The sequence below is a fragment of the Patiria miniata genome, unplaced genomic scaffold, assembly GCF_015706575.1.
Source record: "Patiria miniata isolate m_02_andy unplaced genomic scaffold, ASM1570657v1 HiC_scaffold_23, whole genome shotgun sequence".
In the NCBI taxonomy this organism is placed as follows: domain Eukaryota; kingdom Metazoa; phylum Echinodermata; class Asteroidea; order Valvatida; family Asterinidae; genus Patiria; species Patiria miniata.
Genome location: NW_024037062.1, coordinates 2,467,356 through 2,485,261, shown reverse-complemented (window position 1 = coordinate 2,485,261; position 17,906 = coordinate 2,467,356). Strand labels below are relative to the sequence as shown.

General features: G+C 41.5%; 1 protein-coding gene across 1 annotated transcript; it reads right to left on the bottom strand.

Annotated features, from left to right (window-relative positions):
- Positions 1-7,509: 7,509 nt before the first annotated feature.
- LOC119731368 (protein SpAN-like) lies at positions 7,510-17,192 on the bottom strand. Its single transcript, XM_038204545.1, has 13 exons — positions 17,160-17,192; positions 16,463-16,685; positions 15,149-15,287; positions 14,404-14,476; positions 13,351-13,545; positions 12,573-12,702; positions 11,825-11,950; positions 11,176-11,279; positions 10,850-10,974; positions 9,930-10,621; positions 9,329-9,441; positions 8,953-9,068; positions 7,510-8,427 (listed from the first exon to the last, which is right to left on the bottom strand). Exons 1-13 carry the CDS (start codon positions 17,190-17,192, stop codon positions 8,295-8,297), a joined length of 2,202 nt encoding a protein of 733 aa, XP_038060473.1. The 3' UTR covers positions 7,510-8,294.
- Between the last annotated feature and the right edge of the window lie 714 nt (positions 17,193-17,906).

The following is a 17,906-nucleotide window of genomic DNA, read 5'->3' as shown; positions in this document are numbered from 1 at the left end:
CAAATCAGCTCTTATGTGTAAACAATTAAAGCCAAATGAACCATTGTTTGGCATGGGAGTTACTGGGACCTGAATACACAATACAGTATTGAAAATTTGAAATTTCATGTTCAGTTTTTCCAATTAGAGTGCCGTTTACTGTCGTGACTGACATTACAAAAAGCGATGCAACCAAAAAATGTCAAACATGTTTTTCAAATTTCTTTTCAAGTTAAAATTTCTACACGAGCATTTTAGCTTATAGGGTAACCAACACATGTAGTAAATGTGCAAAACTTTCATGATTTCTTTTAATATGCAAATAAACCTCTGTGACTGACATTACCGTGGATGACATTACGCATTAGATTCATTATACCTGTTAACAACAAATTAATACTAAAACAATACAGAGAAGAGAAGAGTAAAATGACTGTTTATGTTATATTTTAAGGAATAATTGTAACTTTAAGATGATTAAAGGTTGGAACATGGAGTGTACAAAATACACTAAATACATACAAGCGCATTACGCATGACTGACACTTTTATGGAATTGACCAAATCTTTAAATAACAATTATTTGCCCACTTGGTAACATTGTTGCCGGGTTATTTTGACCATCTCACAGCCGGGGCAGATTCCCCTTTCTTCTCTTGGCACCAACATGCTGCAAATTCACGCCCCCTCCCCCCCCCCCGAGTGACGAAGAAAATGCATAGAGCAACTCTTCATTAATATACCCAAGAAATTTCATGATTATAGGGCAAAGGGTTCTGGAATTATGGCTAATTAATTATTCATATGTACGAATGATTATTCTTCTCTTGGCACTAACATGCTGCAAATTCACGCCCGCACCCCTATTTTGCCTTCCCGCACCCCTTTCTTCTCTTGGCACTAACATGCTGCAAATTCACGCCCCTCCCCCCCCCCCCCGAGTGACGAAGAAAATGCATAGAGCAACTCTTCATAAATATACCCAAGAAATTTCATGATTATAGGGCAAAGGGTTCTGGAATTATGGCTAATTAATTATTCATATGTACGAATGATTATTCTTCTCTTGGCACTAACATGCTGCAAATTCACGCCCGCACCCCTATTTTGCCTTCCCGCATCCCTTTCTTCTCTTGGCACTAACATGCTGCAAATTCACGCCCCCTCCCCCCCCCCCCGAGGGACGAAGAAAATGCATAGAGCAACTCTTCATAAATATACCCAAGAAATTTCATGATTATAGGGCAAAGGGTTCTGGAATTATGGCTAATTAATTATTCATATGTACGAATGATTATTCTTCTCTTGGCACTAACATGCTGCAAATTCACGCCCGCACCCCTATTTTGCCTTCCCGCACCCCTTTCTTCTCTTGGCACTAACATGCTGCAAATTCACGCCCCCTCCCCCCCCCCGAGTGACGAAGAAAATGCATAGAGCAACTCTTCATAAATATACCCAAGAAATTTCATGATTATAGGGCAAAGGGTTCTGGAATTATGGCTAATTAATTATTCATATGTACGAATGATTATTCTTCTCTTGGCACTAACATGCTGCAAATTCACACACGCACCCCTCTTTTGCCTTCTCGCAATTTGTTTTCTCTTGGCACTAACATGCTGCGAATTTGCGCCCGCATCCCTCTTTTGCAGTCTTTGGTTTACCCTAAAGGGGCCGGGTTATTTTGACCATCTCACAGCCGGGGGCGGATTCCCCTTTCTTCTCTTGGCACTAACATGCTGCAAATTCACGCCCGCACCCATATTTTGCCTTCCCGCACCCCTTTCTTCTCTTGGCACTAACATGCTGCAAATTCACGCCCCCCCCCCCCGAGTGACGAAGAAAATGTATAGAGCAACTCTTCATAAATATACCCAAGAAATTTCATGATAGGGCAAAGGGTTTTGGAATTATGGCTAATTAATTATTCATATGTACGAATGATTATTCTTCTCTTGGCACTAACATGCTGCAAATTCACGCCCGCACCCCTATTTTGCCTTCCCGCACCCCAACTCTAGTATGAAATTATACCGGTTTTTGTGAAAGTTCAGTACAAAACTGTTGCTCTAGATAGCGCGACAGACGAACAAGCAAAGTACACCACGTCAGTGGCGGCGCCATGCTATGTTACATCATACATCAACAAATATCTATTTATGCCTTGAATATGGGATTTAATGGTAATACCACCAGTCCAGTTAAAATGCATAGAACAACAATTGATTGTTTGTTGGTTTATAAAACAGGTTTGACAAATGATCAGTAATAACAGATTAATTAAAATAATCACGGCCGGACCATTTGGAATAACCATAGAGCAAGGAATATGAAAACATTAAATCTTTTACAGTTTTGGCTTGTGTAAGCATGGAGGTGTTCCTTCCTCCATGGTGTAAGTAATCTCGCCGTCGGTTGAATATTCTCTCCCAGAACTTGTCTGCACGGTTGACATGCATGTATTACAACTCCAGTTCTCTTTCTCAGTGGGCGCTACATTTCAGCATATTCTCGTTTAGTTTATCGTTTTCCAAGTTGTATTTTTCTATTCCTTCCTCCATGGTACAACCATAGGTCCTTGCTATACAACCATGTCCAAGTAATATATTATAGTGCAAGTGTGGCAGTGCCAAGTTTTACTTGTGTATTTTTATAGTGTATTAAATAGGAGTAGCTCCCCTTAGAAAAAGAAAATCATTTTAGTTGAAGTTTAGATGTCCCCCCCTTTGTTGGTAGTGTGACCCCCTGTTTGTTTACCTAAGCCCACATGTTCCCCCTATAAAAGCTGCCACATGGTCAAGTCACACTTCAGTTCAGCCAGCAGACCAGCTGACAACTTCTATTTTGACCATTTTCACTCGTACCCCCTATCATAATCTTCAGATTTCATCCCCAAAACAGTCCTCAAACTGCCTGATGCGCGCCCCTGTATGCTTCAGTGGGAATTGGGAATACAAATGGTGGGGGTTAGGTTCAAATACCTTTGGGAAGAAAAGAGAAATTCCACCTTCAATTCGGGAAACATCCTTGTCGCACAAGCCTTGTTGGGGGATGCCATTTTGAATTCAGGAAAACTTGACTTGCATCAGACAGACAGACAGACCAATCACAGGGCACTTTCATGGTCACCTGGATTGGTCGCCATGGCGACCAATCAAAGTCTGGCAGTTTGAGGACTGTTTTGGGGGCAGAAATCTGAAGATTATGACAGGGGGTACGAGTGAAAATGGTCAAAAGAGGTTATTGATACCGCCATGTACTTTATGATCCTAGGACCGTACTATCGCGGCCCGACCGTCTCCAAATGTTAAAAAATGCGATTCGTAGAGTCCTAGTTTCTCGGACTAATTTTATTGGAGGTATAGTGACAAAGGGCACTCGCTCATCCGTGCTGAGCTTCAAGTCGGTTAGTCCACGGACCATTTACATTTGTGTATTTGGTCCGTGGTTAGTCCACGTGCATGACGTCGATCGCGAGGGGGGGGGGGGGGGGGATACCCCCCATCCTCCTTCCCGGCTACGCCACTGATTATGTACATCACATCCACTGAGTGGATGAATGATAACAAAATATGTGACCTTTATTTAATGCCTTCCAATGACCTCTTTTGACGATATGTAGAGGGCGCATTTTTTTCCTTATCAATTTATTCCGATTTCATTTTTATCTTATTTAATTTAATGAAGGAATTCGTTCTTCTCCTTCCATACTAGGCTTAAGGGTATTCGAATCAACTATAAAACTAGTCATCCACATTACTCTTTTTGCTTTAATTACTAAAACAAACGATATCATGGGCGAGGGGGTAAGTTTCGATTTTTTAGTGGGTGGGTTGGTGGGGGGGGGGGGGACGGACACCTGCCTGGGGGCATTGAGGGCACGCCCCCAGAGCCCCCGCGGATCCGGAGGGGGAGGTTTTTTTTCATAGAAATACATTAAAACAATGTGAACTCCCCCCCCCCCGCTCTGACACCCAATATAAATTATGACAATTATACTGGTAATTATACTGGTTTTTCCAGGCTATTTTAAAACGTTTGTCATTCGAATGCATTCTTATATTCAAATTCGTCCATCAACGTCGATTAAGTGCACTTCCAATGTTCAATTTCGTCTCTCGTCAGACAATTTCAAATTCAGTTAAAACCAAATTCAAACAATGAGCGCACGTTTTCGTCCCGGAGTATTCGATTTCGTCTCGTTTACGCCAAACCTTGTTATTCAGATATCAAATTCGTCTAATTGGTTTATATAAGACGAATTCGATATCTGAATGCTTCCATTCGGCAACGAATTAATCTATAATGACGAATTTTCTCGACCTGGTAACTAAAGAGCCTGACCAAAAAAATCAAATGGTAAATGACTAAATTGGTTTTGTTTAACAGTGTGAAATTTTTCTTGGACAATGACTTGAATGTTAGAGTTGGTGAATTTGAATGAAAAATGTTTTAAAATAACCGGGAAAACCTATAATATCCGCTTGTGTACAACATTCGGTCAGATCCAGCTTGGTTTCATGGGTTTGTACACTTTTCTGTAGTGTTGATGATCGATTGATCGTCATATTTGAACAACACCCGCATTGACAGTATGGTTTGAGCCCCCCTATTGATTTTACAAAGACCAAGTGTCCGGAGAAAAAGAAACACCCGTCTACATTTCAGCATTGATTTGCTGATGCCCCCCCCCCCGCAAAAAATCCTGGATCCGCCCCTGCACTGATATTAAGTACTGTACCTGTGATATTTCTTTCCTGTGCGTCATTGGTCCGTTATTCGCGGATGCATAATGCATGAGAATGGTTCCGAAGCCATACGTCATGTGCAGTCAATGCATGCAACGACATCTTTATCATAACACGTGTATATGGAACGCCGTCGAATCGTTTATGTGTGTCACGTCGAAAACCGGGAAACGCTGCGACGCCAAAAACTGTAACGCTGCGACTTCGAAAACCGTGCGTCTCTCACGTTGAAGCTCAACTTGTGTGCGCTTGCGACGTCGAAAACTGTAACGCTGCGACGTTGAAAATCATGCGCGCGCGACGATTAAAAACCGTAACGCTATAACGCCAATAAAAATGTGTGCGTGCGACGATAACGCTGCGAAGAAAACTTGTGTCTTTAATGGAACAGTACAGATAAATCCAGGATTCCTTTGTTAAAATTTGGACTCCTATGAAATCTGGTCCCTTTTATCACATATGAGTTCTAACCATATTACACGTGACCTGTAACTACCAATGAGTCGGTATATTTCATACTAAACTCACATTATACCAGACGCAAGAGAAGCGATCAAAAGGACGGTTGTCTGTGATTGTACAAGGGAAATCATTGTAAAGGAAAAGGAAACAACGCAATCAGAAAGTGCTGCCTTTTTCAGATGTCTTATTTTTGTGAAATTTCATGTTGAAATTTTGATACGCAAACGTGTGAAAATGAATCTGGAAATCTCACGAAAAATAGACATCTGAAAAAGGCAGCACTTTCTGATTAGCCTATAAAGAGGGTGAGTATGCTTCTAAAGCAATAAAAACTACAAACTAAGCCTAAACGTGAAAATCAAAATTTGGCAAAGTGCGACACGTTTTTGTACATGTGAATGTGTGGCCTATGTTTACGGAGGTAGTCCAGTAAATAGGCCACATTTACGGGGCTACTCCGCACCCAGCCGTGGATCAGCCAAGCCACAGGTAAGCCAGCGTTGAACCCCGGGAAGTCAGCCACATCAGGCGGGCCACGACAGTCCAGGTCTCCGTCCGGTAGTACCATCAGCCCCGGCACGATCCAGTGATGAGGGGTACGTAGCTCGGTAGGAACGGCGGGAGATGCTGGCTGAACGACACGCTAATGGAAATCGCACATAATAGTCGTACAATGTACATGGGGCGCCAACTGAGAGCGAATAAAAGCCAGTCAGTGCTTAATATAAATACCAAAAATTATAGTGCGGGAGCTTACCGTTCTCAAGGATTACAGGATAAGTGGTTTCGTGACAAAATCTTTCCACAGCCATAGTACATGTACATGTATTGAATCATGTGTGTCCTGCCCGCCGGCAAGCTCGGTAGTCGAGCGGTAAGATGTCTGAACTAGTAAGCAGAAGGTCGTGGGTTGGAGTCCCACCCAAGCGATGTTTCTTCTCACAATCACTCGGGACAACACTGAGCCTGTTATATTCGCTTCACATCAATATTCCCTTCTAATCATCCATTTTATGAATAGACATAAAATGGGCATAAAACAATAATTCGTGCTGACAGAAGAGAACTTAATGATCCTCCTAATATACAGGGAAGAAAATCCCAAATGTTCCTCAAGATTCCTGACATAACCTTCGTCATATAATCTCGATTCGTTATTTAGGCCCTAATTGGTCCCTCTCAATTACTGTCCCTCCCAATTGTCTCTCTGTTGATTTCAATACCCTCCACCGACCCTATTTGAAAATGAAGGATCCGCCATGCACTATATGCTTTGTACACCACATTAAAGAGGTTGTGGAATGCTCGAAAACATTTCCGTCATTTTTCGGGTATATGTAGCCTAAGGTGTGATGAAATAAAAACCGACTATTGCGTCTGTCCTGAAATGAGTACAAATGGTACTTTTGAGAGCTGTTTTTTCAGGTCCTGTTTCGACCCGAACGTGCAAGTTGTGTAAAAGTCATCGTTGGGGGCAGCAAACAAAATATAGTAAATCGTGACGTAATAAACAGGACTCCCAATGCAGCGTAGTATAAATGAGTCCTGTTTATTACGTCCCGATTTTTCTCAATTTACGAAGAACCCGACGACTGTTGATTTCAATTATGCGCTCGCCGACCAACAAATTACTCGATGCATTTCAGTTTTATAAACATATAAACGCACATTACAAAAGAATGGGACTTTGTCATTATGATTATATGGGTCTACTCTACAATAAAAAAAAATATAAAAAACAAAACGATTTTCAGCATTCCACAACCTCTTTAATGCGCCTATCAATTGTTCCTCCACCCCTCCCCGGGCTGTCCCACCCAAGACGTGTGATTTTAAAATCCCCACCCCTCGGGCAAAGTTTAAGTGACAATCCCCGACCATGTCCCGACATACATGCGTACGTTGGGCGCACTAGTGATTGCCTTTCCATGTAGTACGCCAATGTTAACAATGTAAATTGAGTGACCAAAATCCCCACCCTGGGGCATGAAAAACTTGACCAAATCCCGACATCGGACCTGGGGCAGCGTGGGGAGGGGGGGGGAGGGGGAGGGGGAGGGGGAACATTTGATGGGCGCATAAATTTATCATCAATATAATGCTAAACGCCCATAGCGGAAATGTGGTATGAAAAAAAATCTCGCCTCCCGGGGAGGTAGGGGATGGAGGGGGAAGGGGGGGGGGGGGCTAAACGGAGGCAATGCCAGCTGTCCCCAGATACCGATTTCTGTTTGTTTATTTGTTTGTTTGTTTGATGGCTTAATGATATATAAAACGGAGGAGCGACGACAACTGTTTTGAAATCAATGATGCAGTAGTTTAATGGGCTCCACAGATTCTACAAACTTAATAGGCCCGAAGAAATATATGTGTTGGAAGCAGCAGAGTCTGTCGATTGGTATTAGGAACAGGTGTATAAGAGCACATGACATAACTAACTGATTACAGGTATCTTTTAAGGCGTACAATGTATTGAAAAATAACCATAGAACTGTTTTGTCCACGATTACAATTGAGAAATGAATTATGTTTACTGTTTGGGATGATTATTGCTAGAGATGGGCTTCATCTATTTTCAACCAATCCTCTAGTCCGTTGTCTGCCTTGAATTCGCTTTTACAATTAGGGTTTTCTCCTTAAACGTGGTAGATACTCTTTCTCTTCTGAAACATCAATAGAACCCGTACAATAACGTGGACCGGATCAAGACAGCTCAAGACAGGTAGAACAGGTTTACTTATTATTTTTCCTTACTTATTTAGAATGCTCGAAATAAAAATATATTGCCGTATATTTGTCTCTTCAGCTTAATATTCCCGATAAAATCTTTATTAAAGCATCATAAATATTTAAAATCATTTAGGATTGCAAAGTTTCTAAATGTTATGTCTTCATTGAGGTCTTAATGTAAGTGGAAAAGAAAAGAAAACATACCACCAATCTTTTACTGGTAAGCCAACTCATAAATAAAATATAGATACTAATTCACTGTCACCCTAAATTAAGAAGCCTCCTGTATGTTGCAGATGATAGATAACAATGAGTAGTTTGATGAGGCTTTTAGGCAGCAATGTACTGGCATTTTGCTCTTAATTAATCCTTCTAATCCACGGTAATCCCCTGGAAGCTTGCTGCAAATCCGCCTTTAGCCACAAATCCATCGCTGATCATCTTCACCGTCATGGTGTTGTCAAGGGACACAAAAGTCCCAAAAGGGAGCTCCGAACCGCAAGTCCTGATACAAAGAGAGACAGAAAAAAAAAATAGATTTTGCTTTGTTTCATTTGTTTGATTGTAATTTTTCTGGATTAAGGCAAATGACATTAGCCAAGTCCTACTTACTTGGCTAACTTACGGCCGGCTGAAATAACTAAATTGGACGCGGCCATTATTTGAAGTCAAATGGCTCTTTAGTTAAACCAACTTAGACATTAATAAGCCTCTGTACTGATGACGTCACACTTTGTTTACGTGTGTGCTTTCCTATGGTGCTCAGTGGACCGTGGGCCCCCACTGGCTCCATAGGGAAGTGCACATGATTTTGTTAACAAAGTGTGACGTCATCAATACAGAGGCTTATTGTTGAAGCTAACAACGGGCGCTATATACCTCACTGAGACATATTATCACCCGTTCGTTATATATATTCCTCTATCATTGAAAACAATTGTGTATTTAAGGGAATTGCCAGCGATATTTTGCATTAAGAATTCGAATACCGGCATGGGGTTGCATGGGTACAAAGCACCACATATCTTACCTCAGTGAGCCAAGCGTGTCCCCAGGAATAACTACCAATCTGTCCCACGTGCAAGTCTCCTCATATTCGATATCAAGGTGTTCTACTGTCAACCGAACTCGTTTACCAGCATCAACCTATGAGTAACATAACATTCATCTGATTGTTATTGAAGTCAAGTTAAATGATTCTTGAAATTCATGTTAGTCCAAAACCAGTCCGAGCATGACTTATTGCTCCAACTTCAAGGCAAACTTGATTCCGAATTCCAAGGTACCAAGTACTGTGATTATGGCCTAAGTTTTTACACAGTGGTACGACAGGCTAGTTATTGTGACCAATAATCCACAGGCTGGGATTTCATAATGAGAAATATTTTAACTCTAATCAGACTCGCCTGAATATGATAAACACATTCCTCGTTGTTATTGTACACGCCGTGTCCATAGTTCGGCGATGCTATGCAGCCGGAACCAGTGAATTGCCCGCCGCATGTTCCTTCAGCCGCTTCTGTGATAATTTGTCATAAAAGTACAATATGTCATAAAGTACATATTTCCATTTAACCAAAATAGATAGTGTGGTAATTGTCATATTAGTTACAACACTGCTACCGAAACGGCTTTCATTCTCTGTTTTTCATACAAAGGTGCACATGCATTTTGTCTAATATATGAAGGAGCGCCGGGCTGGCCATGTGTGACTTTTGTGGAACAGCGTACTGATGTCTTTAATTACTTATCTCGGAATGTGGTTTTGAATTAATTGCTCTGATTTACGTGTCATACAAGTGTCAATTTTCTTTATCGTAGTGAGTAAAATCGACTTTATAGTTTAAGGAGAGGTATGATTTCTTCAGTCGCAGAAGAGGTGAAGTGTTGACAGAATAATTCCAAACAAGGGCCTTAATTGGGAGACCTGTATGATATTATACACTCTACATTGAAACCACTGTTGACGGAATTTGGTGTTGTCACTATTTCTCGGCTAGGGCTTACCGCACTTCGCCGTTGGCTTGATGGAAGTCGGGGGGTGTGTTGTCACAGTGGTGGTTGATGCCAAGATAGGGATCGATGCTGAGGCCGTGATTCGGAAGGTTGTTTGGGCGGAGGTTTTGGCTGCGGTTTGAGCTGAGGTTTGGGCTGTAGTTTGGGCCGTGGTTACGACTGTGGTTTTGGCCGTGGTTTGAGCTGAGGTTTGGGGTGTGGTTTGGTGTGTAGTTTGGGCCGTGGTTACGGCTATGGTTTGGGTCGTGGTTTGAGCTGAGGTTTGGACTGTGGTTTGAGCCGTGGGTACGGCTGTGATTTGTGTCGCGGTTGCAGCTGTGGTTTTGGCTGTGGTATGGGCTGTGGTTTGGGCTGTGGTTTGTGACATGATTACGGCTGTGGTTTGGGCCGTGGTGATGGCTGTAGTTTGGTCCGTGGTTTGAGCTGTTGTTTGGGCTGTTGTTTGGACTGTTGTTTGGCCCGTGGTTTGGGCTGTGGTGTGGGCCGTGGTTGACACCACTGTTGAGGCCATGGGCAGGGTAGTAACGTCACTCTCAGGGTTGATGAAGTAATCAGCTCGGAATCCTTTACGTTCCCCCCACGAGTCGGTGTAGAGAATCACGAGGATTTGATTTCCAGTGGACACAATTGGCGGGGGCGGTTCGTTTCCACAATAGCTAGAAATATAAATCGCATATCCAAACCTAAGAAAAGTAGTATTATAAAAAGATGATTAATTCATAAATTTTCACAAAACGACTTGACTTCTTTTATCCTTTGAAGTTTTGAGAGTTTTACGTGCAAATTACGGGACAAAACTGTCTCTTTTTCTCTTCGATTTGTCATAACGGAGATCGACTTTCGTCAACATCGGTGTGCAAGATTTCTAACCATGTTCTTCTCACTGTTAAAAAAAAGTTAACACTACTGACTCTTTTCCACCAGTGTAGATGTAGGAATCACTGCGCACTTGAACGTAGTCGAAGCAAATGTCACGTGAGCTTATCTCTACTTCAAAATCGGTGAAAACAAGGCTAAGCGTCGTGTTGGGTGGACCCTGGTAAAAGCAACGTTAGATCAAATCAATTAATGCAACATGTTCAATACAATTGGCGATGCCAGACCAAATCATTGTAAAGGAGAGATGGGCAAAACTCATTTAAAACAATGACTGATACCTTATTTCTGGAGATTCAATTGGGGAAATGACGTTTTTTTATGGAATAAATCCCAATTTGGGTATTTAAAAACTACATACCTGTATTAACCAGGCACATGTCATTAAACTATCGTAGGCAGTGGGATATCCTGGTGACATGATGGTCTTCACGTCTTCATCAGCTGATAGTTCGCTCATGCATTCTGTCACCAAAAAATTCAGACATGCACAATGGCATTCAGAAGCATATATGTCGGGTTTGAATAGGTTTGGTTGGTTTAAGTTGCATTCAGGTTCGGTTGAGTCTGTGTCTGCATTCAATAGGGGACGTTGAACAATAGAGGACAATAGGGTCCCCCATTCCCGAGAGGTCCCTAATTTCGATTCGTGTACAAAACATATGGGAGGTCTTCCTTAATAAAGGTAGAGTACAAACAAAAGAGGGACAATAGGGGGTCCCCGATTGCAGGTAAATACACACTTCGTGTGGGTTGGGTTGGGTTTTGTTGGCTTGGCTTGGTTTGTCTTAGGCTTGGCTAGGTGATGCGTTGGGTTGCGTTGGGTTGCGTTGGGTTGCGTTGGGTTGCAGTTGGGTTAGGTTGTATTTATCGGCTTCGGTTGGGTTGGGTTCGATTGGGCTAGGTTTGGGTTAAGGTTTATTTTGGGTTGGGTTTGTATGGGCTAAGGGCTGGGAAATTGGTTGGGTTGGCTTGGTATGGGTTCAGTTGAGTTAATTGTTTTATCTCACCTGCGTTATCGCTGCCTTGCATGTAAATCTCACAGTACGTTCCGCTGTAGTCTGGTTTGCAGTAACATTTACAATCTTTCCCAACATATCCTTCGTTTTCACACTGTAAAAGCGGATCACACTCACCTAGAGAAATGAGCAAGTCAATAAATAATCGAGCGATCTAGATGTAACATACAAGGTGAGTAAAAAAAAGGAAACAGAAATGGCATCCCTCTTAAAAACAAAATACTGCATGTAGCGTTTTCCAGATCTTGCATGTAAAAACCCAATTAATAAACTTTATTTTAGTTAATGAATCATTCGTATCGTTCATGAGTTTTTCAAGTTTATGGACTTTTAAACACAAATACAATTTAGGGGGCCATTTGGTTTGTTTTTTTACTCACCCTGTACATGTGAGACTCATAATCGTTTTCATAGCTTACTTTTATCCCCTTCCTTTAACACATTTAGTGTACATAGAAAAAAGCCAGTATCATGTTACCCACAGTATCGTTTTAATAAGTTAAAATGTTATTTCGTTTAGCAGAAAAAAGCATTTGGTAAATCAGGGAAACATAGGTATAAATAACTTTTTCTTTACTTTAAAAAGATGACACCATGCTTTATAGTTTGCATAAATACATGCATGGGTTTTTATTCTGGCAAACATGGAAATAAAACATGAATACCAGATGAAACATGATCATAAAACTTAGCTTATAGAATGTTCGCATTTTAAAACTGACCAAGTAATTATACTCACTGGAACACTCATACATTACATTGGCGATCTTCCGATCGTAAAATGTAAAATCTTCCCGGTTTCCCATCTTGAACAGATCCAGTGGGTTCTTGGGCTCAATCGTCAGCAGTCCACTGCCTTTAGAGAAATACTAATAACAAAAAATACTAGTTATAAAAAAGAAAGGTGGACCGATATTTAGAATCTAAGACGGGTCGGGCTGAGTTGGCTTATGGCTTTCATTTCTGCTGAATTGCAAGCGTACTCCTACAATGCAAACGGTTTAATCGTTCAAAATATACAACATTCTAAAATAATGGAAATAATGTTGCAACCTAACGCCAATTTTTTTCTTCATATATCATCTCAATGAAGGTCATTTCTTAATGCTAAAACATGAATCTGGGACTGAAAAACATTTCCAATTATGTTAGGAAATACTTGATTCTCCATGGACTTTGTATACACAACCGCTGTTGCAACATTCTTTTCAAAATAAATCTTATTGAAAAGAAATAATCGATGGGTTTTCAGGGGAGCACACAATTTACACCTTGACCGAATGTCCGCTAAGGATACCTAAGGTTCCTGTAAGGGTCTATAGACAGACAGAAAAAAAAACATTGGGTCGTTCATAGATCTCGCATGAGGACTGGTAAAGTCTCCTCGCTTCTGGCGCCACAAGGAGGGCAGCCTGCGATACGCACGAGCAGCTACATTGTACTTATAATATCGCTGACTTAAATTGGTTCTAACTACCCTCAGTGAGGGCGCACTGCTGCAATGGACTCATTCTTACCTCTGATCCATAATGCATTATCGATTCAATGTCGTAAGGGACACCGTACGTCTCAACTTCATAGGTCTTGAAGTTTGATGCAAACCCCGCCTTGATATTATCGTATAGGACCGTCACGTACCCGTCCCTGTCTGGCCTTCCTTGTTCGTGGTGCCAACCCACAGCATGGCCGATCTCATGTGCGATTGTTCCCATCTTAACCAGAAAAAAATCAAGTAATTTGGATGATGAGTTTCAGCAATCACCATCGTTTATTATACTCTACTTGCTAAGATTCGTGCCAACGTTCTCAATTAAGACACTGAACGACCCATTTTCTTAAATAAAAGGACACATCGTCCTTAAAGGTAGAGTCCATCATTTGTAATTTGTGCATTTTGTTCGTTTGAAGCAACAAAAGAGTTCAAAATCTAATGAAGGATACTGAGCAACTAACCTGATGAAGTTTCAGCTAAGCTTCAGCTGTACATTCCGAGAAAAACAGCATTCTAAGATCTCAATTTCAAATCAAAAGTTGCTGAATCATGTTTTGAATTGTTTTGAATTGCAACTATACGCGACGTCGCGCACTGATCCGACGAATTATAACAACCGCGCGCGCGTGTGCGTCGTTCGAATACTTGTGCGCGCTGCGCTGAATAACAAAACGAACTACTAATTTAAATTTTCCTACGGTGCTTCTTAAGAATCACCGTTGGAAATGCCTTCTTTCGTTGATTACTTCAAAATGACAGCTTCCCAGAAAGAATAATTTCACAGGGAGTTTAGTCTCCTTACTATCTTTCAACCAAGTTAGTTTTTCAACAATAATTACGCCAGTTACTTTTTGGATGGCTGCAAATGATGGACTCTACCTTTAAATCACCGAAAATTGTATGACTTAGATTGTTTACTTATCTTATTTCCAATGTCTTGTTGAAATGAAACTAACCTTACGTCTTACTATTACTGAGAAAAGATGGGAAATCTACCTGGTTGATATTGTGTGGCATATACGTGTATGTAAATCTAAATAAAGCTCCCTGGACGAGGACTTTCCATCGGATCACTTACATAATTGCATCGCTCTTCTGACAGCGAAATAGTCTGGGGAAAATGGTTAATCATGCCGACCCAAGACACGCATCTGCCGATGAAAAAAAATCAGAGATTTATTGCAATTTATAATGGTAAAATTTAGTTTTGTGAGTGGTGGCAAATACTATACATGTTTAGGTTTCATGGGGTCAGCATGGTCATGCCTCCTCAGAATGCAGTGTTTTGTACCAATACTAAGTAGTATATAAAAGCAACAAATTATAAGGAAAGCCTTTGTGTTATTTAATGGTTTTGTCGGCCTTTTTATTACAATAATTACAATTTTATTAGTGGTTTTGACTTCATATAAGGGAGTTGCGTGCATGAATAAACTACACACTTTAGTGTACAGCACCGACGATCCATCATGATTTGCAAGCCTTCCCGAGTCAGAATCTCGTTATTGTTAATCTACCGGAAATTGCAAAGCTTATCACGTACTTCAATTGTCTCGTCACGAGCTTACAACCTGCATTACCATAGTACTATACCTTCGCAAAATACAAAATGCAGCACAGACTTGAGTCCAGCCATATAACTCGATGTCATTAGTGTACCGTTGGTGCTAATGGTGGTTTAATATTATATTTCAAAGGGAATGGGAGGGATAAATGCAAAACGTTGGTTTTTTTATCACACACAGCTAGCTCCCTCTAAAAAAAATCACCAAGACGTTAATTCTACGCTTGTTGTGCATCAGATTTATCAGTGGAGAACTTACCCCGCACTCGCCTTCTCGAAAAGGACACGATGTTCAGTTCCCAGTTCCTCTGCGACTTCTGGAGTATACTCTCGGAATGTGATACACGTGTTCTCTTCCCACAAGTCCATCGCTTGCTGGATAGTGGTACGGATTTCCTCTAAAAGATCAAAAGAAGACTTGTATGAATCGTGACTCGGACTCGGACTCGGACTCGGACTCGGACTCGGACTCGGACTCGGACTCGGGTCCCATTTCCCGTGACTCGGACTCGGACTCGAGTCACAATGACAAAAAATGACTCGGACTCGGGACTCGACCAATTACTACAAAGCACAAATTATTTGAAAGACGATCCTCTGTAGAGCAAGCGATACAGCCTGTGCAGTGCAGAAGAAACGCACCAATTAGGCCATCAGCCTCGGTCCAAAATGTTGGCCACCGGTATCAAAATTAATGAGGGGGATAATCGTCATAGCGATTTTTTGGCAAGGTATACACCTCCAGGGGCGATATACCTTGCGCATGCGCACTATAATTTCGTACCATACTTTCAATGGGGGCGCTGTTCAAATACGACGATCGTCAACACTATTTTACAGAATAGTGTACAAGTACCCCCGTAACCCAGCTGGCTATGACCGAATTTTGTGTACAGGTGGATATTATTACCAGGATAATTGTCATATTTGTTTTTGGGTGTCAGAGCAGGGGGGGGGGGGGGGGCGGGGGAGTGTTTCACATTATTTTGAATGTGTTTCTATGAAAACAAATGTCAGAGCTGGGGGGGGGGGGTTGACCCCCCCCCCCCCTCTGGATCCGCGCCTGTTGAGAGGTGACTCGGATTCGCACTCGGACTCGATGTTTGGTTACTCGAATACTAGTCTGATAGAAAGCACCATAAATGTTAAATACACAGGAACATTAGTAATTACCCGGAATTGGAAACACATGCACCTACCTATACCGATCTAATGACGGATAGGGCTGGCACCATGATAGCCTGTGAAATTATTACACCAGAAATGGTTTCAATCGAAACCATTTATTGTTGAAGATGGTTTGATGAACGTGTGCCCGCATTAGCATATGAATCCACTTACAAGACCCCAAATATTGTGCATTTTGTTTTGTTTTCTCAAAATGTATATACTTAGCAGCCGCTGAGCTAAAAACATGAACGTTGTAATACGCATCCTACTTAAGTTTGTTGCTTAAAAAACAATTCAGAAAGTGTTTAGAAATACGTCACAGGAATTCGGGATGATGGCACCCACTCAAAAATGACGCCCTTCTTCAGAGCAGTTTGTAGGGGGTAAAAGTGACAGCACTTACGGCCAAAGTTGTCATCAATCTCGTAGGGTATAATACCACGCAGCCATTTGGTACTGCTTACTGCTCGTCGCTTTTGCGTTCCGTTCATCTGTTCCGAGACACTCACATACAAATCGTTCACTTGTGGAAATGTCAGCCGCATGTCAGACTGGAATGTTCCCGGTACGTAGTTCTCTTCGATGGGCTCTGGGTGATATAGGGGCCTGGGTGGTCCCCGGTCCGTCTGCACGGGCGAACAAAATAGGAAGGTGTCAAATGATCAAATCAAACGAATTTTGTTCTTTCTCGATATAAAGGTATAATCGTTATTAAACCTGTGTTGTCTTCAGAGTTCGTCATGCCAGAAAGAAAACTTGCAGTTGGGTTTTAAGTGTCGTGTTATTCTTAACTCGCTACTTGGCACTAAAAGTATTGTGCATTTGCATGAATTGTAGAGCGCATGGCCAACTCAATCGGACCACTGAAAGACGCGCTGCGCGCGCATCGATGGGCATCCACGTATAGCGGAGCGTACATGACCAATTTTCATCGAATGTCTATTACATACTGCGTCTTGGTGTGGAAGAACGCACCTGAACTTGGCGTAAAGACAAAAATACCGTCATATCTTTAATATCCGTTTGCCTTTTCTGTACCGCCGAGGTGGATACAATTGTTATATTCTTATGTGCTATACTCAAAAGTCTTTTTGCCTTACCTCTGTTGGTTCTTCATCTTGTCCCTGTACCATCGTGATGCCAAAAGTCAAATGAACAAGAATCGGGAGCACCAAATTCATTACTGTAGCAGACCCGATGTGGTCGATCGACCGTATTCAAAGTTATGACAAAAAAATGTTGTAGGATCTTATACCAGTGGAGATTTATAGGGAGTGAGATTAAAATGCTTGCCAGACTTCAAAATTTGAAGCCTATCAAAGCAATTATAGTTTTGCGAGAGAGTAATTAAAAACCCTGTAATGAATTCTCCCTCATGGATTGGAGGCACGAGATGTATATTCATTATGCCGGTGAATTATTGAAAGGCCCGAATAGAACAAAGAGTACAACGAGCCCGCACGTTTAGTGTTTTGCAGGCATTATCTTACTTTTTGAAATAATTCTGTTGAAAAGAAAGGAAAATATGTACACTTATAAGAGAGTACTATGATAGTATATTTTAATCTCACGTTTACCTTTTTGTTTGTTGTATTCACGTGCTTTATTGAATAACGACATTTAATAACGACATTTAATCATAAATTTGGTAAACCACTCTTCATTCAAGTCCTTACAACTTGAATATGTGTTACAAACGTGCCATGTGTACAAACCAACCGGGCACGCTATTGGTTCTAACACGAAAGGCCCCCTTCAATGGCGAAAGCATTGTACTAGCTATTGTTATGATAATCCTCACGGGGCAGCTACAATAGCGTGCACAATAGTCTGTCGATCCATTGAAG

Coding starts and splice junctions, on each gene's coding strand:
- LOC119731368 (XM_038204545.1), bottom strand. CDS start 17,192: ATGGTACAGGGACAAGATGAAGAACCAACAGAG. Junction 9,069..9,328: donor AATGTGTTTATCATATTCAG/GCGAGTCTGATT, acceptor TGTTACTCATAG/GTTGATGCTGGTAAACGAGT. Junction 8,428..8,952: donor GACACGCTTGGCTCACTGAG/GTAAGATATGTG, acceptor TCTTTGTATCAG/GACTTGCGGTTCGGAGCTCC.